The 23,478-nt window shown below is 38.9% G+C and overlaps 1 protein-coding gene across 2 annotated transcripts; it reads left to right on the top strand.

The window, feature by feature from the left end:
• The first annotated feature begins 1,261 nt into the window (after positions 1-1,261).
• Positions 1,262-20,375, top strand: lsm14ab (LSM14A mRNA processing body assembly factor b). 2 transcript variants are annotated; one of them, XM_056243574.1, is made up of 11 exons: positions 1,262-1,552; positions 3,110-3,273; positions 3,352-3,484; positions 6,467-6,559; positions 9,459-9,635; positions 9,717-9,800; positions 12,433-12,627; positions 14,655-14,826; positions 16,046-16,075; positions 19,008-19,251; positions 19,797-20,375. In XM_056243574.1, exons 1-11 carry the CDS (start codon positions 1,432-1,434, stop codon positions 19,818-19,820), a joined length of 1,437 nt encoding a protein of 478 aa, XP_056099549.1. In that variant the 5' UTR covers positions 1,262-1,431; the 3' UTR covers positions 19,821-20,375. The 2 variants fall into 2 exon arrangements, with proteins under 2 accessions (XP_056099549.1, XP_056099550.1); XM_056243575.1 differs by lacking the exon at positions 6,467-6,559 and having other exon boundaries at positions 1,263-1,552.
• The last annotated feature ends 3,103 nt before the right edge of the window (positions 20,376-23,478 follow it).

The raw sequence follows: 23,478 nt of genomic DNA on the forward strand, positions 1-23,478 counted from the left end.
GCGTCCACGAGCGCGAGTGCGCAGTCGTGTTACTATGGCATTGTGGGAATGGATATGACGTCAGAGGGCCAAAGCCAAACAGTTGTCCCCCTGTTACAACTCAAGGCGGTCGAGGACAGTCTACTAATACACACGAGTTTGGAGGGAAAAGATAGATAGATAGATAGATAGATAGATAGATAGATAGATAGATAGATAGATAGATAGATAGATAGATAGATAGATAGATAGATAGATAGATAGATAGATCATTTTATTGTTTTTTATGAAATATTCATACAACCATTAATATGCATTCTTTATAAAATAATGCATTCTGTCTCTTATTAATGAAAGGTCCATGCAGCAAGTGAAAGGTTAGCGTTTACTTTCAAATAAAGTAGGGCAAAAGATACAGAAAATACAAAGGAAATTGACATTTAAGCATTAGAAAATCGATAATGGTGGAAAGGTTTATGAAAGTTTTTGATTTCAAAGCATGATACAAACTTGGAACGATGTCATCAAGCTTTTACACTTTCAGTGTATTAGTCCTTCGTTTTTTTCCCTGCTGTTTGTAATCTGACATGCCAGATGTAATTGTGACACAACAAATGCCTTTGAAGATCAGCTCTCCTCATTGGCTCATGTGTGTCTATATCACAGAGCTGATCTTGAACAGTCATAACTTATTACAGTTTCACAGCCACTGTTAACAAGGGGCTATGATAATAACTGTTGAATAAATAGGCTTATTTTGATTACTTGCAGTGACTATTGATGTGATGGGATTTCATTTCAGGGTGCCTTATTAACTTATAACTTAATTGTTTTAACTTATTATTTTGTAATATAACATAACATAATAACATGACATAATATAACATGAAAATATATAATATAATATAAAATGACATGACATGATATAATATAATATAAAATTACATAATATAATAATTAACAATGAACATTCAATGAAAGATGCACAAGAAGTTGCGATTGTGCTTGAGATATACTGATCTCATTATAGCCATTCAGGTCAAATAAGCTAGGGTTAGGCTACCCCTATTTTATTCTTTGAGTTAGGATAAAAATGTCCCTTTATTTACTTCTTAGTTCTTACATTAAATAATACACGTTAAATCGCATTATCTCTTACATAATTCCATAGACTGTAAAAAAAATAATTCCCAATGTAACGGGTATTTTACTCAAATCCCGTGAACTGTCGCGATACCAGCGTGAGGGAGCGATGGAGGGGGGGTAGGCTCGTTTCCCAGCATGCAACTCGATTCAGTGCGGAGGAAAATGAACTCGGCCATGTCGTGTTAAACACAGGCTGAAAGAAAACGACGTCAAATCACCGAAAAACACTCTTAAGTCCGATAAAACCGAGCGCAAAGAAGATCAGAGGACTCGAGTAGCTTCACGGGAGTGAATTAGAGCAGAAAGATGAGCGGAGGGACGCCTTATATCGGCAGCAAGATCAGTCTGATCTCAAAGGCCGAGATCCGATATGAAGGAGTTTTATACACGATCGACACTGAGAACAGCACTGTAGCTCTGGCTAAAGGTACATACAATACACACACACACACACACTCAATATTATATATATGTACATTTAATATACCGACAGAGGACATATATAAGGGAATTTCACATCAATACAGAGAATTCAGTTGTAGCCCTGGCTAAATGTAAACACAATACATACACACATTTGTATTATATATTTGTATTTGTCACATATGTAGACACATACACTCATATATTTACACAAATCAGATATCCTCCTTAGACACGGCGAAAAAGTTTTTTGAATTTAGTATTTTTTCATGTCAATACATTGTTTAGAGCATAAGAATCAAATGGGGAAAAAACATTTTTTTTGTTATGCTATGTCCTCTGTAGTGGATGATGGCATGACATGACATGTATAGGCAAAAACAATGGGATTTCTTTTCATTCACCAATCAATTTTAAGTTTCAGGACTTGTTTTAAACCAAACTTTCTAAAAAGACGATTCTCAACTATGTTAGGAAAGATGTAACGGAATGAATTGATTTGCCATTATACATGGAAATGGCATTATCTGGTTAAAATGGCCAAAAAATGGATAGTCCTATTCAATACAATGTATCTAGGCACTGTATCTAATTAGCATATTAATGTGTCTTATGGCAACATGTAATGAAAAAGGAAGAGTAATAATTGGTGACATTTGCGTAATAGTTGTGTTATAAGCATGATTTAAGTCCTCGTGTCCTCTAACGTTACATATATGAAATGAATGTCCTGTTTTGTAAAGTCATATTTTGATTAGAAACCCCATAACATTTTCCTGAGATGTTTATTTATGACAAACAATTTGAAAAGCCCTGAACGTGCTCTTTACAGGACTTTTAGACTTAAACCTGTTATATGTATGGTGTCAGAGAAGTTAAAATATAATATAATGAAACTAAAATATAATGTCCTCTACTGTGTGGACAAACGTCTATTCCTGGGTCCCAGGAGGATATAAGAGAGAACACACAAACACTGAAAACAGCACTTCTCTGATTTACTTTACACATTACAAATACAAAGTAAACATACACACGACACCACCTGGCTACAGGACCTGGAGGAAGACAAGGAGTGGATAAAAAAAAAGTTAAATGTGACCCTGGATCACAAAACCAGTCACAAGTCGCACGGGTATATTTGTGGCAATAGCCAACAATACATTGTATGGGTCAAAATTATCGATTTTTCTTTTATGACAAAAATCATTAGGATATTAAGTAAAGATCATGTTCCATGAAGATATTTTGTGAATTTCCTACTGTAAATATATAAAACATTTATTTATTTTTTAGCAAAATCGTGAACATAAATGTACAACTTTAAAGTCGATTTTCTTGCACCCTCAGTTTCCAAATTTTCAAATAGTCGTATCATCTCGGCCAAATATTGTCCTGTCCTAACAAACCTTACATCAATGGAAAGCTTATTTATTCAGCTTTCATATGATGTATACTTCTTAATTTAAAAAAAATTACCCATGTGACTGGTTTTATGGTCCAGGGTCACATATTGCTTTTTTTGTTGTTGTGAATTTTAACATTTTCCTTTCTCTTCTAGTGAAGTCCTTCGGCACTGAGGATCGCCCTACGGACAGGCCTATCCCCCCTCGAGATGATGTCTTTGAGTACATCATATTCAGAGGAAGTGACATCAAAGACCTGACTGTGTGCGAGCCGCCCAAACCCACCTGTAACCTTCCTCAGGATCCTGCCATCGTGCAGGTGAGCTGCACACACTCAGGTGTTTCTGCAGGACATGAAGCAGTGTGAATGCTGACCTGTTCTTGTGTTTATGTGCAGTCGTCTCTGGCATCTACGGCCGGTCCCTCGGCTCCTTCCTTCCAGTCATACGCCCCCTTCAGTCGGGCCCCGTACAACCAGTTCAGCGCCAGTCCCCTGGTGTCCCAGCCGTTCGGAGCAGCGGTCCCTGGTGGTGAGTTCACACTCGCTCTTGTTGTTCACGGCATTGGAGATGGTGTTTAATGTGCAAATAGAGCTCATTTTTAGAATATTTGCCAAATATCAAATCGAAACAACATCAGGTGCTTTAAGGCAAGACACTACAGGAAAAACTATTGTTTTGTTTTCCATGCACTGGTCAGTTTTAAACAACATGTCCTCTTTAAGAGTGATGGAAAGATGGAAAGTCCTTTCCTTCACAGCGGTGCGCTTTTATTCCTCCCTAAAAGCCCAAACTTAACATCCTCATGTAAAATGCAGTCTACTGTTGCTAAACCGCGGGATGTGGGTGATATTAAACAGTGATATTAAACAGTGATATTAAAACCGCCTTAAGCCACGAAAGAGACACTGTTCAGGTACTCTCCTAAACGGTCACATAGCCTACACACAAATGTCGAAATGCTGTATCCTCATAAACACAGTCAGTTATGTTTTAAGTGAATGTAAACAGTTGTGAAAGAAAACGTGTGTATTAGTGTATTGCATCCATGCAGCTCTTAAAATAACTAATAAATCTGCTGCTGTCATTAATGTTAATTATGTTGCACATTATGTTTGTGTCTATATTTAATGTATACTGCAGTGTTATTTTACATTTCTGTTGTTGGCTATTACTTCTCTGAATACCGCTGTTAGTACATCTGAAAAACCTAAAGCACTGTTTATTTAATTAATTAGGTCTGTTGTATTTTTTGTCTGTTTTGTTTGTTATTAGTTTCTTTGTTATTATTGTATTGCTGACAGTTTACTTGTAACTGTTTTGAGGGCTTTTTGCTTACATTAATTGACCTATGGCTAAGCCACGCCCCCTCCACTCACTCGGACACACAGTCAACATTCGGTGACAGGCGCTGTCACAGTAGGAGACATTTCACGGGAGGCAATTGATGATATTTGGAGACAGAAAGATTATATATCATCTCGAAGTCACCAAAAGGGCATTAACTATGCATTGGAGGGTTATATTAATAACTTTATTGTTGAGAAGGTCGATGAAAAGCTTCAGCTCCAGGCAAAAATGTACAGGTCACAGTGTTAACGTGATAAACCGCATCTCGTTGCCATCACCATCTCAGACAACAAGATAGAGGATCAGCATTGTTCATGCACTGCAGAGTATTTACATGAATCGTTCAGCACAACATTGGTTACATTTGTTATTTCGGTTATTTACATACATTTATATACGTTAATGAAGCTAAGTGACATGATGTACAACGCAGCTAGAAACTAACATTACGTTAGAGATGTTAAAGATAACGTTCAAAACTTCAAATACGTTGTTGACTTAGAACAGATGTAGACATCCTTGTTTAATTCTTGTTTAATTTATCCACGTTTAGTTGGTGTTGTGGTCTAACGTTACCGCATAACTTTATCCAGAGCAGACACGACTTATCTCGGTTGAGATGTTTGGGAAAGGGTAAAAAATACACACCGTCGCCCTGCCTCTGGAGTTGCATGTACCCCATGCACACCGTTTGACCATTTTAAACTTAAAATGACAAGAAGAAACATATAAAAACGAATGAAAACTGACTAACTGCAATGCATTTCAATGGACGTGGAAGCAGAGTGTATTGGGTTAGCTATGCGCACTGATTGGCTCATCGTGTTTGGGGGCGTGGCTTAGCCATAGGTCAATTAGCCTAGTATTAGTTTTTGCTGAAGTATCGATAATTGTAAGATTTCACTGGCATTTAAAATTATTCATCATGAAATAAGACTGAGCATATCACCCACCTATAATCGTGTTAAATAATCGTGATTTCAATATTGACTAAAATAGCCGTGATAATGATTTTTGCCACAATCGAGAAGCCCTAATTGGCAGATTTCAATTAGGTAATATTTTTAAAGGCCGTTTTCTCAAAATTAGTCTGAAATCTCCACTTCAGCCGCACACACTTGGTTTCATTCTTACCTTTATTCTGAAGGTTTTTACAGCAGTTTTACAGAAGGCATTTAATCACTCACCTGATTTATTTAACATTTTATTCATAAAAATTAAACATATGTCGTCAAAAAATTAGCAATTTTAACCTGGCTTTATCTGATTTTTGGATTTCTGTTCTGGAGATGTATACAAATTAGTGTATATATAATTAGATAAGGCCTAATTTGCATGTGTAAACATAACCTTTCAGAAAAATGTTTCACTATTAAACTGTGGTGCCTTGCCGTTTGTTTACTGTTTATCCTTATATTTTAGAGTTATATACAGTTAAGAGTTTGTCTAACTGTCCTGTTTTTGCCATGATAATAGCTTTTGCTGCTAACATGGAATAAAAACAGTGCAAGATAACTGGCCATATGTGAATAAATATGGACAATTTATACAGTGCATATTTGTATTTCAAATAGCAGAAGTTTAATTTGAAATTTGCATTTACATTTATTAATTTAGCAGACGCTTTTATCCAAAGCGACTTACAAATGAGAACAATAGAAGCAGTGAAACTAACTATAGGAGAACAATATGCAAGTGCTATGACCCTTCCCAGTTTAATCTAACGCAGTAAGTGTACTTTAAAAAAAAAATTATAAAGATAATAGATATAGAATAAAAGATAAAGTGTTAGCACATAATATATGCCAAAAACCAGAGAAAAAAGTAATTCGGCCCTTCTTGAGTCCTGCCTTGAAAACTGTTTCCATCTCGTACATTAGCAGACAAGCTATTTTTCAATTCTTTGCAGTCCTGTGTTTGAATAATTTTAAATGGATGGGAATATTCTGAAAATACAGTCAGATGTTGTTTCATAAGGCACTTGCCTAGAGAGGATGCACAGAATATTTTTTTGTCTGAGTGAGGAACAGTTGAGCAAGGATTGCGGATCTTATGGAAAGGTTGAATGCATGAGTGTTTGACTGCTGCATAACCTTCACATTTCTCCTGGTGTGTGACGTGTTAAAGCCCACACTTAAAGTTGTGCACTTCCTCCCCTCACAGGAACGAGCTCAGGTCCTGTGTTCGGTAGCGAGGCGAGCACTACTGCCCCTCAGTCCCAGAGCTCTCGCTCGCTGAGTGCTCACAAACCCGAAGGTAACCGGATGACCGACGCTAACGTGTGCAGAATGGCTTCAGTGTGTGCGTGGATTATGCAGGATTACAGCATGTGTCTTTGCCCTGTGATAGTTTTATGACTCCAGTCCTTTGGTCTGTCAATTAGTGACTTTAAAGACAACATGAAATCAAATTACACTAATATATCAGAGCACATTATTCTAAAGAAATATTCGTTTTTCATTACATTGCAAGAACTTCTGTTGATGTAAGCAATGCCAGACAAATGAGTAAACACAGTATTGACTATAGAAATCATAGCCACTTTTCACAATCCAATCAGAATGGATGAAAGTTGTGTTTCTGTGATGTTAAACGCATTGCAAATGATGCATATTTCATGTTGTCTTAACCCTTAAATGCATGAATAATAGGGGTGTAACGGTTCTCAAAATTCACGGTTCGGTTCGATACGATACACTTGTGTCACGGTTCGGTTCGGTACGATTCGGTACGTTTCCGATACAGCAAAAAGAAAGAAATGCCAGAGAAATTTCCTTGATTTAATCTTTTTAATTATATTTTTATTAAAACTAACATCATAAAGTATGATATTTTTTAACTTTGAGCAATGATGGAGCTATACTTGACTTTTCTTAGGAGCTTATAAAACAAAACAGCTCCTTGGACAAAATTAAATGTAATATTGTAGTAGTTATAAACAAAGGTTTATTTTAGTTCAGATTAACATTTGAGGGCAGCAATTGTATTCATAATGTCAAAATAAAACCGACGTGATGTTACTTGAAAGCATTATAGCCTACTATTCCTGCCAAACTTCCATGGTTACAGTTAGTAGTGTTACTACAGTAAACCCATGGTGAATGTTGCTGATCTGTGGACACTGGATAGTTCATTCATGGCACAATGTTTCTTCCTGGTTTCCACGTCAGCGCTGTTTGATCCGTTAATAACGGAGAAATGCGAATGTTTCTCACTAGATCTTGCAGCGATGTTATTACTTCAGTGGCGAATTCAAATGCTTTCTTTACTGGATTTGGCTGTGTAGTAACAGTGCTGATGATTAAGATCGGCTCGCGCTGTATTTGTCCAAACTGATAAACGGTCCTTCAACCACACAATAACGAGGGGTTTCGTTCCGCTTACATTACATTTGCCATTTGATGTTGGGCAATGTTGTGGTCACGCACATTATGAGCGCGCTTGCCACGCGTGACGCGCCTTCATTTGAAATAACGAAATTTTGGTCGGCAGGAAAAATGGTCCAACGAACCGTTCGGTTCAAAAATGCGTACCGAAAACCGAACCGAAAGCCTCGTACCGAACGGTTCAATACGAATACGTGTATCGTTACACCCCTAATGAATAATCATCATTATTATGTATTCGGGTCTTCAGCGACCCAGGTCTATAATCTAACACATATGGCTCTTTAACTGCCACGTTAGTATAAATAAAACTCTCTTGATATTTTAAAAACAATTACAAAAGAATAAAATAAAGCAGATTTTGTTACCTTTTGGAACTCGGAAGGGTTGATGCTTTTTACCATTGTCATCGACAGTCCATCACCATCTCAACCATATTCTTGATCGCTTTCAAAGTCTTCAAAACCAATATTTTGATCTCTGACAGTTCTTCACCAGATCCACCATCAAGACAGTGACACTAATATCTGATTGCGTACAGTATTTGCTCTGCAATAAATCGCAGAGCCATTTCAAGTTTTGCTGATTTATGTTTTTGTTTTATGCCTGCGGTAATTATGAGTGAAACATCACATCATTGTGTATCAGAGATTCAAATATTATATTGTTGCACAAAAAAAGGTTACACAAGGACACTGTAAAATAAAGTGTTACTGAACAAATATATATACTTATACTATTACATACCTCGGGTCACTAGCGACCCTAATTTGTAATATTGTTTATAATGAATACAATGATTGAGGAATACTTCAAATAAAGAGTGAATGAAGGAGAGGGTAGTAAATGACGTCCTCCTGGGTCGCTAAAGACCTGAGGCGTTTTAGAGTTAATTAACATTTACCGCATGAAATGATACAGAGAACTGATGTTTCTATCATCTAAGGGCAATTTCACACCTATAGATCGCTTGTTTTGCTCCTATAGATCGCTTGTTTGTTTTCTTGGTTCAGTTCGCTTTCATAAGGCAACCTGTGTTGCCAAAATGTGTTAATGCAAGACACATGCGAGTACAACTGTCCTCTTATTGGTCAGAATTTCCTCTGCGTCATCCATCAAGATGATTGACTGGTTCGCTCCATGAGCTTTTTTTAACTGTGATAGCTAATGTGCTCACTCACAGAATCAGACACTACTGCTTTTTATATAGCATATTTTCTGTATGAATAATAATACCATTTGGTCCGTTGGGTCGGATTGCTTTCACACCTCAAGCGTACTTAAGTTCGTTTGCAATCGGGCCGAGACCGGCACGTTCAGGCAATCTTGGAGCGATTGTTTTGGTGCTGATCCGAGTGCAATAGCCTTGTTCACGTATGGCTAAACGAACCGAACCAAGGGAGAAAACGCACCAGGTTCCAGAACAAACGCACCCTAATGGTCCTTGCGCACTGAGTCCGAAATTCGTGTCCAAAATTTTTGCACGTTAAAAAATAAAAACCTCATGTTTTGTCAATCACGCTGACTCTGAAACTTTCGTCCGTCATAAAAAAATTCGGATCAGGTTCGATTTTCTGCGTTTTTCGCATCCGTAGCAAGCATTTTGAATGGTGTTTTGATCATTCAGAGCCATCGAATCACAAATACGAAAAAACGTATTCGGAAATTTCCGGACTCAGTGTGCAAGGACCTTAACTCTTGTCCACATCACTGAGTTTTTATTTTTTATTTTTTTGTCCGTTATTCATTTTGTGAGTCGTCTGTTTCAGGTCGTTCCAGCCCATCTTTAGAGCACTCGAGGAAGACCCCGACCAAGGAGCATGCGGTGCAGACGGCCCCGGTCCCTCCCCCTGCAGTCTCCACCAGTTCAGGGAGTCAGAGGAGCTCTGGACCCGCCCGACCGGCCCTCAACACACAGAAATCTGCCGAAAACCAGGAGCAAAAAGGTGAGAATCAGAGCTGGAAATTTATGTACAGATATCGTTGAATTGTGTATTGTAATTGTGATATCTTTTGTTCATCTACAGCGTCTGATGTCCAGAAGATTCCTCGGCCAGAGTCAGACTCAAACAGGCCTGATAATAAAGACCCAATCAAACGCCAGTCTGGCGGTGAGTCACTTTAAAACATCTCTTCCACATTTGCATATAGAGTACTGTCCAAAAGTGATGTCCGGCATAGGAAAATGTACACCTTCACCTAGTGTTGTCAAAATATTCGGTACTTCGGTACCAAGTCGGTACTAAAAAATTTTAAACGTCACGGTACCAAGTCCCGGTGGTACCGAGTACCCAGTCAAACCCGGTTCTGGATGCGCATGCATGCACGAAGGGAGTGAAGTTGCGTCCTCTTCATGAAAACGCTGAGACATGGCGACCGGCGGCGCTGCTGATGTGGTGTCTGTGTATTAAACTGCAAAACGACTATTTAAATATGAACCCTTCATGTTCTGCTTGTCTCTGTGTGAATGAACGGCGCAGACGCGCGGTTTCATTAAACGTTACCTCTCACACACACACATACACACTAGCCGCGTTTCCACTGCCGGGCCAGGGCCAAGGCGTGCTAGTGCGTGCCAGGGCCAGTAGCGTTTCCACTGTCACTTCCGGGGCTTGAGCGGGGCTTACTCGGGGCCAACGGCCAGGATTTCTGGCCTGTCGAATACCTTGGGCCAAAGCGGGCCAGCTCGGGCTAGAGGCGTGCTCAAGGTAAAAGGCGGAGTTTATCAGTGTAATGGAACGTTATGATCTGAAGCAAGATGCACATTTCACTTTTTTATATCGTGCAAAATAATCGCTGCTCGAAATGGAGAATCGCCTGTACTGTCTGTCGAAGATGCCAAAGCTCTTCTGAGCATTTGGGCAGAAGAAAGGGTATTTGACGGCGTGTGAAGAGACGAGGACGTTATACATCGATGCTGAACTTTCTAAGCTAAGCATTCAGCGAGCAACGCGTCAAGTTAAAGAAAAAAAGAAAAAAGTCGCGGGCGCAGTATTGTACAAGGCGATTAAAACGCAGAATGGACAAAGCGGAGCTCAGAGAAGGAACTTTCCATGGTTCGACTTGATGGACGGTGTGCTGGGTTAGTGGCGACTCGCGAGACAAGTCAGGACGCTATTGCAGGCTGCAGCCACGGCCGGTGAGTTAATATACATGCTATCTTCCTAACTTAAAAAATAAATAAATTCATAATACCGGCTGAAATGGGTTGGGTTTTATGACGTTTTGATCCAGAAAGGCGTGTTAGGGGCGGGGTTTAGGGCAGCGCTGCTGGGCTACTGGCCCGGCAGTGGAAACGCAAGCCCGGTGCTTAAGGCCCGAGGCCACTGGCTCGGCTCGGCTCGCTGTTAGCTCTGGCCCGGCCCTAGCCCGGCAGTGGAAACGCGGCTACTGAAGCACAAGTGACGCTCGCGCTGTTTTCAGTCTCTGCTGCCTCACGATATGATGACATGATTCATGATTCCATTCATCTCCGAGAGTCACTTCATGAGCATTTTCATTTCATTTGAGAAAAACTATCGTCATATCATACACGCACGGAAACTCAAAGGTCTTCACGGCAACCCGTCAAAATAAAAGTTTGGTTTAACTTAAAGAAATTGACAGAAATAATTATATTAGGCTACTGTACAATAGATTTAACTACGTCTCCATTAATTAAAGATACTACTACTAATAATAATAATGTGTGCATAGAAAGTTGCTTATTTTTCACTTGACTTTTTTTATAAGCAATATTTCTCAATATCATAAATATTTTCGTTTAAACAGCATGTAGCCTTCAATCCTTTCAGAAATGTACCATCATAAATAATAAAGTCATTGAATTGAATTGAATTTAATATATATATATTTTTTCAAATAGTTCAATAAATTATATAAAAAAATTAGTTCAAACTGATTTTGCTGTGGTACCGAAATTGGTACAGAGAACCGTAACATTTTAATGGTATCGGTACCGACTACTGGAATTTTGGTACCGTGACATCCCTACCTTCACCCTTTATTCAAGTATTGTTTAAAAAAAAATGTTTAAAAGATTATCTAAGCATATTTGTGTAGTTGTGCTTGGAGTCAATAGTTTTATCTGTGATGATAACGCAATGAGACATGCCAAATTGTGCGGGCATAATTTTGGGTCAGGCTATCATACAAAGAAATTATGAACTGATTAGCTTGTAGTCAATGTATGCATTTTCCTGTGAGCTTTTTGTTTTTCTATGCATTTTATTTTTTGCATAGTAAAATAAAGCCTTTAGCTGTAGTTTGCCCTTTTTTGCCAAACAATATTTTTCCATCATATTTTGATGGTTTAATTGAACTTGTCCAGAGGAGATATTTGTTTTTAATGACCCTGCAACTCTTTTGACAGCATTTTATATTTGTATTGTATATTTGAATGTACTTCTCTTTTATGAATGCTTTTCTTTTATATTGTTGTATTTCTCTTTAAATTTTTCTTGTTTTTGTGAAGCGCTTTGAGATGTAACTTTTAAAGCCGCTATAGAAAATAAAGTTTTTCATTATTATTACTGTACTTCATCGATCAGGGCCTTAAGCATCATTGTTAGTTTGCATTTTTTGTGAAACTATATTTTTCCCTCATATTTTAATGGTTTATTTGAACTTGGTTGACCACAATTGAACGTTTTTAATGACCCTGCATCACTTTTGGCCACTACTGTACATCATCGCGATCAGGGCCGTAAGCATCATTTGTGTAATGGTTGTTTCTCCCTCCAGGTGGCGCTCCTCCAATGAGAAGGGGGCGGGGCAGTGGTGGCGGAGGGGGCGGTGGCCAGCGTGGGCGGGGCAGATTTAATGGGCGTAGAGACGGACCAATGAAATTTGAGAAGGACTTTGACTTTGAGAGTGCCAACGCCCAATTCAATAAGGAAGAGATCGACCGCGAGTTCCAGAGCAAACTCAAGATTAAAGGTACAGTTACGGAAAACACAAACATGCATCATTAGCTATGTTTCCATCCAAAGTTGCGAATTTATGTGCAAAATTGGAATATCGCATAAAACATTTGTAAATAAAGCACGGTTTCATCCAGTGAGTCAAAGAGAACAAAATCATCACTTCCTTGTAAGAAAAAAGGAATGCAATAGGCGAAGCCACTGTATATAATAAAGGCCTATATAATCCTCAGAGCGCACAGACGAAACACAATAAACGTTAACTTGCTTTCGGAGGCACATGCCTGGGAACGCAGTCGTTTAAGACCGTTCTGGAAGGTAATTATACTGAACCACTTTGATGACAGAACAACCGAAACAGCATTTCAGATGCTGTGCAACGAGATCAGTCCTCTGTTTGGTCCAGTAATGCCATCTTATTTATCCGGTAAATGTGTTTCCATCATAGTTTATGCTCATGATTAAAAAAAATGTATGCAATATCCCAAAATGCGCATAAAAATAGGTGGATGAAATCATAGCTATTGTGCTTTTTGAGGGTTTTAAACAAAATATAATATTAGGGGTGGCACGGTTAAAAAAAAACCACGGTTCGGTTTGTATCGCGGTTTAAGGGTCACGGTTTTCGGTTCTCTACGGTTCTTGTTGTTTTTTTTTTTTTTAAATCTTTAACACTCCAGAAATGTACTTCAGCATATGATATATAGCTTAATTATCCACAATACAGTATACAGTATTAAAAAAAAATGTTATATCATGCACAAACTGAATTTGACTTGACTTTAAGCACATTATTGGGACCATCTCCGAGGAAAGCTAGGTGAGATTTTGATACAGCAAGAGAGAAGATATTGATGACATGCTTTTCGATTATTTTGCACAAAAAGGAGAATGTGTATCACTATCTCTACAGGAACTTGTGCATTTTTAGCACACAAAGATTGAAATTAACTTGCATTTATCAAACTGCCAACTTAAGTGTAGAGAGGAACTCTTAAAACTCTGTCTTTTAAATAAGTCAAAATACATGAAACATAATTTACTATAATTAGGCAATAGCAAAGGCCATAATCATAAAGTGAAACATAAGTTCAACCTCAACACAAAAACAGTATCAACAATGCTTCTATTCCCTGAGAGTGAGGATACACTTTTTTTCAATCCAAAATGTTCCCACACACCGGACTTGTACGACGCTGGCGCATCCTCGTTAGCCTTCCTTATCTCTCCCACTTGCCATTTCTACACGTGACATCACGTGACCTGCAGCACCCCATACTCCACCTTTACTGGCTTGTTCGACTTGAACCGGCGCTGCACAGAGCGATCGGTTTATGACATCAAAGAACCGCGAGAGTGATTGAAAAGCATACGGAGCCGTCGCTCTCGCGGTACGTTGATGTGATTCACCGATCGCTCTGTGCAGCGCCGGTTCAAGTCGAACAAGCCTCATATGTATGTCCACACGTCTTATTTTGCGCGAAAAGGAAACACGTTTGAGGTCACATACGGGCACGAGGCTACATTGCGCATGCGTCGAACCGTGAGACACACACGCGAACCGAGACAAGCGAACCGAACGGTTCGGGTGTTTTTTCATGTACCGTGCCACCCCTATATGATATTATAGATTTTTTGTTTATATGCTGAAATACAGGTGAAACTCGAAAAATTAGAATATCGTGCAAAAGTTATAATTTTGATGATTGTGGCTTACAGCTTATGAAAACCCCAAATTCTAAATCTCAGAAAATTAGAATATTACATGAAATCAATAAAAAAGGATTTTAAATACAGAAATGTCAGCACTCTGAAAAGTATAATCATGCATATAGTTATATATACTATATTAGTTTCACCTTTCAACTTGAATTTCTGCAACACACAAACTTTTGCACGATATTCAAGTTTTTCGAGTTTCACCTGTATGTTCTTAACAGGTTTTGTGAGGTTCTCCCTTTTATGTTTTTTTTTTTCATTAGGGAGATTTTAACTGACTGTTTATTGTCAGATGTGAGTTATAATGTTCTCTTTGCGCTGCAGATGAGAAGAGTGAGAAATCGGAGAAGACTCTGAACGGGGAGGAGAAGACGGACTCGGGTGTGGAGACCCAGAACAGTGAAGGCAACGTTGACGAGGAGGATCCACTGGGACCCAACTGTTACTATGACAAATCCAAGTCCTTCTTCGACAACATCTCCTGTGACGACACCAGGTGAGATCTCGGCAATTGAGGATGTACATTAAGCGCTGGGTATTGATGATTTGATTTCAGTTCACAAGCTCTCGATCTGATATCAATTCATTTGGCAATATTTTGGGTTCATGTTTATTTTTTGTATTTGTACTCTATATTAGGGAAGAACTTGATTTCGGACGCAGCATAGATGTTTCAAACAGTAGTACATTAGTCACATGACCTCACTACAATATTTAAGGGCGTTTTCACACCTGAAAGTCCGCACCAAGGTCCGAACCAAAGTTAACGTTTTGATACATTTGATACTTTCAGAAGGGTTTGGTTTCAAATTGCAATTATGCGAGCGCACAAAATAACTTTTCATGACATACTTGCGTCCTGTCGTCATCATCTATGTGGGCTGCATCTTGACATTGATTGGTTTGTAAATGGACGTGCGTCTGATGTCAGCGTGTTGTCAATTCGGCGGGTGTCTCAGTAACTTTGACAACATGAATGAATAGACGCATATTGTTGCAACTATATATATATGTTATTTTTATGGCATAATTACCTGCAGCACCAACTATACCAAGGCTAGTTCAAATTCGCCAAATGAACGTCCTCGTCGTGCGAACATTTTATCGAGTTGACTTATGTCATCAGACCATACTTCAATTAAAAACCTCGTCTCCTCCTCTCCCCATGTGCCACGGCTCATTTCTCCTGCCACCTTCTGTTTTTTTCGTCTATGCGGGAACCACCGGAACTTCCTGTAAAAGGTCTGAAAGTCCGAACCATACAGAAATGCTTTCACACTAGAAACGAACCAAACCTTTGTTCAGTTTGATCCGGACCGAGACTACCTCTTTTCGTCGGACCAAATTTCATCTGTTTGGTTTCACACCTGTAATTTTGGTTTCACACCTGTAATTTTGATTCGGACCAAACTGAAAAGTCCGAAAGTCCGGACCAAACAAGGTAGGTGTGAAAGGGCCCTTATTTAGTATTTAAGTCCCGTTATTTCCTCTGAATTAGTTATTTTGCAGTAGTCCAGTTTTGTGTAAAATGTCTTTAACAGTCTGATCCAACAATGAGTGAAAGATGTTAATTGTTAATGCTTTTTCATGTCACAGGGTGTGAATGCTTTGAGTGATTTAGTCACTATGGATTCAATGTTGTAATTTGTTGTTGTAAAGTTTAAAAATATCTGAATGAATCCTCTGACAAACATGCACTCTTCTGTCTTTTCTAGAAAGGAGAAATCAGGAGGTACTTTTGGAAGGTATCTATTTGAAGTCTTTTTTATATTCATATACATTTAAATGTTTTAACATGCTAACGTATTTATGAAGCCATGCTTATGATTCAGACTACCCAAATTCACATGTTGTCATGCAAGATTATTTATTCAGCTAGAAATTACTGAGTGTGAGCTCTTAAATGTATTTTAAAAATATCTACTTTTACAAACAGTTAAAATCATTTAATTTAATTGGTCAATGTGTTGAAGCCCTGATCAAATGGGCAAATCAAAAATGTCAATTTGTGTTTTCAGGTGGCATGTTAAATGATTAGCCTACTACACATTTTGTTGTGCACTCATACAATAAATCCTGCCTGTTGCAAAATTGTCCTTGCAAATTTGTCTGGATGAGTTGACAATAGTTGCCGAAAGTCTGCATCAGTATTCAGATTTTAGGCAGTCGGAGTTGAAAGATTTCACAGAAAATGTGTGTAATGATGGGCACAGGCTTTTTTTAGCTTCAGACTATGATATCAAAACATATCTGATATATCGAGCCAATTTTAGAACATGTATTGTATTAGTGATTGATGCGTCGCTATTGAAACTGAAGCTGTCCTTTATCTACCAGTGTTGCGATAAAATACAATAATAATACAAAAGTATATGAACAGAACACGCTTAACAAATTAGCCTCAATATTTGACTCATCAGCACAGATAACACAACTGATTGCGCGACTCACCTCTAACTCCCATTGTAATCTGTAGAGTCTATACTGACCGCGTCTACACAAATGCACTTGGCTTGTTTTTACATTTGCGACTCAGCACAGAGTTAATACAACAACTACAATGGTCATCTTCTGCAGAGCCATGTTTGTTTCGTTTGTCACGCGTCTCCTAGCATTGTCTGGTGTGTTTCTGTGTGAGTTTATGTTCAGAACCAGTTGAAAGTCTGGTAGTGTATAGGGGCTTTCGCATCAGGTGGTTATAGGAGCTCAGTTATAGGAACTAGCCATTATTTTACCATAATTCCATTCGCACCGCCAGTATGAACTCTGAAGTGACGTTAGCCGTCTGACAACTATGTAATTTAACAACAACATCTAGAGGATGGAGGACACTGTGAGCGGAGCTGTGTTTTTGTCATGATAATGGAGATGGAATATAGACGTATAGTTATGCGATTGAAAGAGCAAAAAGCAGGGCCAAGAGACGAATCTATGACAACTTGCAGTGCTTCATTTCATCGAGGCTGAGAAAAGAACAACGCCGCAGACAAAGGCAACAGGTAAATGCCGTTAACATTAGCTTTTTATATGTTTATGTCTTATCCGTGTTTTACATGTTCATGGAGTAAGTATATGTAAACTGTGTGTTTACACAACTTTTTAAAAAAGGCTTGTGCCGGTGTTTTGGATGGCACGAGCTCAGCAAATCAACGTAGGAGTAAATTTTGTCCCTCCAAAAGGCGTTCCTATAACTAAAATCCTTCCCAAATCTTGCAGTGCGAAAATAGTTATTGTTATAGGAACTATAAAACTATAAAAATGTTCCTCTGGTGCGAAAGCCCCTTATAGTATAGTCGTTTAGTGTATGATGCTTAGGCCTGATTTCATAGACAGCGCTTAGATTAAGCCAGGATTAAGCCTTAGTTCAAATTTAGGACATCTAAGTAGCTTTTATAAACTTGCCTTAGAAAAAAACATTACTTGTGTGCATCTTGAGACAAAACAACAGCACTGACATATTTTAAGATATGTCAGTGCAAGTTTGCTTTCAGTTAAAACAGCTGAAATATACATTTTAGTCGGGCTATCTTAAGCCTTGTTTGTGAAACCGAGGGTTAGTGTTTTAAATCTGTTCAGATGTGAAGTTGTGTAGTCTATCCCAGCGTTAAGATGAATGTTGTGTAAACATGTTGCAGATTATACAGGCCGCCTGCCAAAGGAGGATTTTTTTGACACTAGGCCCTATTTTAAGCTCATGGTCTAAAGCACACGCCGCAAGTGCACTCAGGGCGTCCGAATCCACTGTTGCTAGTTTAACGATGGGAAAAATGGTCTGTGCTCCCGGCGCATGGTCTAAAAGGGTTGTCTCTATTCTCTTAATGAGTAATGGGTGTGTTTTGTCTCTATTCTCTTAATGAGTAATGGGTGTGTTTTGTCTCTATTCTCTTAATGAGTAATGGGTGTGTTTTGTCTCTATTCTCTTAATGAGTAATGGGTGTGTTTTGTCTCTATTCTCTTAATGAGTAATGGGTGTGTTTTGTCTCTATTCTCTTAATGAGTAATGGGTGTGTTTTGTCTCTATTCTCTTAATGAGTAATGGGTGTGTTTTGTCTCTATTCTCTTAATGAGTAATGGGTGTGTTTTGTCTCTATTCTCTTAATGAGTAATGGGTGTGTTTTGGGCGTAACGTGCAATAAACCAATCAGAGTCTCATCTCCCATTCCTTTTAAAAGCCAGTTGCGCTCGCGCCATGGCGGATTCGCTATTTACATAGAGGAATTTGCAAGCGGAAAAACTGAACGGATCTGCTCGTGCGTGAGGTTAAAGCGTCTAAGCAGACCATCTATGGGACATAGTGTACGCGCGTTCGGGACTCGCCTATAGGCGCATCTTACTAACGCACACTTTAAATAACAAAAGAAATACTGTGCCACTGAGTTTAGATCAGGTTCAGTTGGTCAATGGCTCAGTCTATTTCAGTTCCTCTAAATAGCAACGCGCCAACAATGCGCCTTAACACACACCTGGTTTTCAGACCAGCAGCCCATGGGCGCACAGATGGGCGCAAATTAATTTTCTATTTAAAGAACGTGGCGCAGGACGTGAAAATGAAAACTGCGTCAGGCTGAGACTAGCAAGAAGCACTTGCGTCGCGCCTGGCGCTGCATTGCGCCGGCGTATGATAGGGCACACTGTGTTGAATTGCATTCTGATGTGTTTTTCATTCCTTCTCTTCAGGGAACGGAGGCAGACCTGGGCGGAGGAGAGGAGGATGAACGCGGAGACGTTCGGTATTCCACTGCGTCACAACCGCGGGCGCGGGGGTTTCCGTGGCAGAGGCGGCGGCATGGGCTTCCGTGGGGGTCGCGGGCGCGCGGCTAGCAGGGGCTCGTTCATGCCCTCCCGCGGGGGCGGAGGCGGCTTCAGGGGCGGCTATAGAGGCAGCAGAGGAGGACGGGAGTTCGCAGACTTTGAGTACAGGGTTAGTACTTCCTCTTGTACCCCAGTTATGGACCAAACATAAATTTTAGAGATGCACGATGCTTTGTACAGTGTTATTTTGAACTTAAAAACACTGTTGGCCATTGAAATAAAGCAAAATTTAAATATTAGATGGAAAAAAAATTGCCTTGGCAACTAACTGAAATAAGTTTAAGTTAAAGTACAAAAACTGAGGTAAACCTTTTCACAATATTCTAATTTTGAATTTGGGGTTTTCATAAGCTGCAAGCCATAATCATCAAAATAATAACAAACAAAGGCTTGAAATATCTCACAAGTCTATATAATATATTAGTTTCACCTTTTAAGTTGAATTACTGAAATAAATGAACTTTTGCACAATATTCAAATTTTGAGTTTCGCCTGTATATAAGTCACGGGTTAAGGTTAGGTTTAGAATAACTCAGTTATTGCCATAATAAGTACATAGTATGTGAATGCAGAAGAGGACTGTAAAATAAAGTGCTTACCTATCGTGCTTTTCTAATGTTTGTCTTTGTTCTGTTTTTCTCACGTTTGTTTCAGAAGGAGAACAAAGTGTCGGCGTAGTCCATCATGAAGACCACATCATCCGAACAGCCAAGAATCTCCGATCATCACGTCTAGATTAACGCTTTGGTTTCGACTCCTGACTAACAGGAAGGCCTCTGTTAAACACCAGCGCAGGGACGCCTGCCTTCAGCTGGACGCGCAGCTTTGAGTTCTTCTCCTTTCTTCCTTTTTTAGAAAAGAAAAAAAACATTTGATGATCTTCTGATCTGCGTTCGATATGTTCGGAGGGGAGAGTTTGTGTACAAAATGCCGTAACTTCCATTGAATGATGATGATGATGATGATGATTATTATTATCTGGTATTTTTGCATCAACCTTTAGTTCCTTTGGTAATAAACAGAGGATGGTATTTGATATTATTCTGTTAGGTGTACAGAACCCCGCTGATACTGTGAGCGCTCCTCAGTCACATAGCTTTATTATGTTATGGTTTCCTCTTATTTTTGGATCTGTTTCTGTCTTTTGAAGCAGCAAACCCCAGTGTCGAGTGTGTGTGGAGTGTGTGTCCGAGCTCCGCCACCTAAACAAAATAAACTTTCAGTTCACCTCGACGGCCGCTGGATTCATGCTCATCCGTCTGTTGCTTTGCTTCAGTTAATAGATTGGCATGGTTTCTAGTCCTAGGTTTTGTAATCATTTTTTTAGTTCACTAGCTGGATAATCTGGTCAAGCCTTTGGTTATTTTGGTGCATTCTTCCCTGTTAACATTGTCTAGCAGAAGGTCAATTCACAAAAACTGGTTTATGATTGAATGTATCGATGAATTCAACTCTTTCTTTTAAACGATTTTGTCCTGAAGTCCTCTCTAAGCAGGGTCACGTTCTCCCTGCCGGATCACACTGCTGTTCCTGTCTTCAAAGTGTATTTTTAATATTTGAGTGCCAGTTATTCTTGCCTTTTGATGTCAATTATGTACATTTCCAAGAGGGCTTTTTGATATAAACTCAACTTAAACCTCTTTAAAGACGAGCCCCATCACCGTTTAATGGCGAGATCTTCTGGAAAGATCCTGTAACCCTTTAAGAATCCGATTGGATGTTTTGAAATTGCGTTCATGTTCTCTTTAAAGACAATACGGCACACATGATGCGAAGGCTAAATTCGACGTCATTTCATAAAGCTCTTATACCAGATGAATCTCGTCTCAGAACGATGATTGATTGGATGATTTGTGGAGGGATATTTTAGGTGAACATGTTCGTCAATCGGGACGTTCCCATGGACAGTATTCCAGCAACTTATAGACGAGATAAAACGACTGATGCATTGTGTAAAAACATTTACGACATGTTTCCATGCTCTGTCTGACAAGGCGCGAGTTTCACCTGAAATAAGTGTCCATAATAAGTCCATAAACCCCTCTATTGTGAATAGTTCTGTTTCCTGTTTGATACACTTGTATGTTAATGTGTTATTTCAGGTACCAGCTGTTTAATGCTCTGTTAATGGAGTGAAGTTTGTTTACCCGGCGATCTCGTCTGTCTCTGAATGTCACTGAAGCACTAGTTCCTGCACTGTTAGATGGGAGGTCATTGTTGTTTTTGGTGTGCTTCATATTATTAATTTGTGTTTCAGAGACCCAAAGACCGAATTACGGATAACATTTGGAGGAGAAGTGCTCTCTCTCAGCTGGTTCTGCATTATTTTCTCATGTCTGTCCCCAGAGTTTGCCGTCTCTACTTGTATTAGCTATAAACCGCTCCCTTTAAAAGCACTACGAGTCGCAGAGATGTCCCGCGGGCAGCTAGTGAAACCAGGGCATGATGGGAAACCTCTGAGTGAACCACAGATATTGGTGCTGAGATGTGAAACGAATCCTCAGGCCTGATATCGCCATGAAGTCGATCGAACCTCGTACGAGAGTTTAAACTGGACAGCCGTGCAGAAGCGTGATGTGATTATTGTGGTCAGTCCTCTGGAGGAATATGATTGGCAAGTTTATTCTTTTGTTTCTGTTTTCCTGAATTAAAGCAGTTGTACATGGTGTGCTCGTAGAGGGCTTCAGACGGGGCAAACTAAGGTTTTTAATCAACAAGAGAAATAAAGAAATAGTTGTTCAGTATCCTGTCCGTGTGTGTGTGTGTGTCCTTGTTTTTTATCAATAAACATTTCTGCAAACAATAACCAATAGTCGAATGTGCAATAATAAGCATTTTTATTGTTAGATTTTTTTTAACCCTTGTGCATCCATTTAAAAAAAAAAGTTACACATGGTTCATAGTGGACAAAAATGTCTGTCAAAAAACTGTCATACAATTTTGAAGCTTAAGAGTACAAACTTAAGTTTGGTCTCATTTTAAAGAAGACCTTTGGCAGATTATTGTTGAAGTAAAAAAAGTTAAAAAAATTAAACTATTTTATATGAAAAATATGTATTTTATAGAAACATTTTATGAACTCTAAAACTGCTATAAAATCTAAACCTAAACAACTTGTGGTCCAAATTTGAGGTTGATATCTCTAAAATTAAAATATAATATAAAATGAGCTTTCAGTAAGATTTTGTTTGGGCGCAGTCCCAAATTTTCCCCATTAGATGCCAGCAAAGCTCCACTGGTGTACAGTGTTTGGTTTGTGATTTGCAGTAGTTTTTCTCTCCAATAGAAGCACACAACCACACTCTGACATCCTTACCAACACACACACCCACACAATTATGCCTGCATAATTTATCCAATTGGCTCTATAATATGCAGAAAACAGGAATAAAGCAAGAATTCAATTTTGAAACATTGCCAACAGAATAAAAGCCTCTTAACAAAGATTGCATCATTTTATAGTTAAATGGCCTGAGATTAAAAATCGCTTTTTTGTCCAAAAGGTCCTAAGGGGAACTATTTTATGTACCTAGTGCTTTAAGGAAATGGGGGTTAAATAGTAAAATTCCAATAAAAATACACACCTGTTCCAAAATTGGCATTAACACTGGCAAAATATATATATATAAAAAAAACTGAAAGAGACAAAAAAATTCCATAAGGATTCACAAGGGTTAATGTTCTTTTAAAAAATATATTTAAATGAAATACCCTGATTCAAAAACAATTGCTGAGGGGTCAAATATGTTGGTTCACATATTTTAAGATTGCCTATATATTGGCTTTTATTTTATTTTTTAGCCTATGCTAAATGTGCAGTATAATTGCTAATCTATCTATTTGTAAGGCCTTCCCAATCGGTCCAATGACAGTTTCCGATAAGCAAGAAGGTTTCTGCACGTTACTGTCTTTTCAGTGTGGCAAAGTAATTTTTTCCTCTTTGTTTCATCTGACTCCAAAAATGAAAAAGGTTTAATTGATGTTTGTTAATCATTTAATGTAGGTGAATCTTTGATTGATCTATTTAACTATTTATTGAAATTACGTTCATCCAGATTCCTAACGCTTTGAGTCTTGCACCGGCCGGGTTGATCTTGTAGATGATTAAAACAAAAGAATTGACCCTTCGCTAAGCCACGCCCGAAAACCGCCACTGGCCAATCGTGGCTTAGCAACCGTAACTAGGCGCGGGAGGTCTGTCAAGCTTTCGAGCGAGGGAAACTTGGGCGGAGTGATAACCGCAGCACCTGAGACGCGCTCTCTGCTCCTCACCACGGCGCGTCTCAGGTGCTGCGGTTATCACTCCGCCCAAGTAGCAGTGCTTCGCCTTCAGAGA

This window comes from Rhinichthys klamathensis, unplaced genomic scaffold, assembly GCF_029890125.1.
Source record: "Rhinichthys klamathensis goyatoka isolate OS25496 unplaced genomic scaffold, OSU_Roscu_1.1 h1tg000813l_1, whole genome shotgun sequence".
In the NCBI taxonomy this organism is placed as follows: Eukaryota; Metazoa; Chordata; class Actinopteri; order Cypriniformes; family Leuciscidae; genus Rhinichthys; species Rhinichthys klamathensis.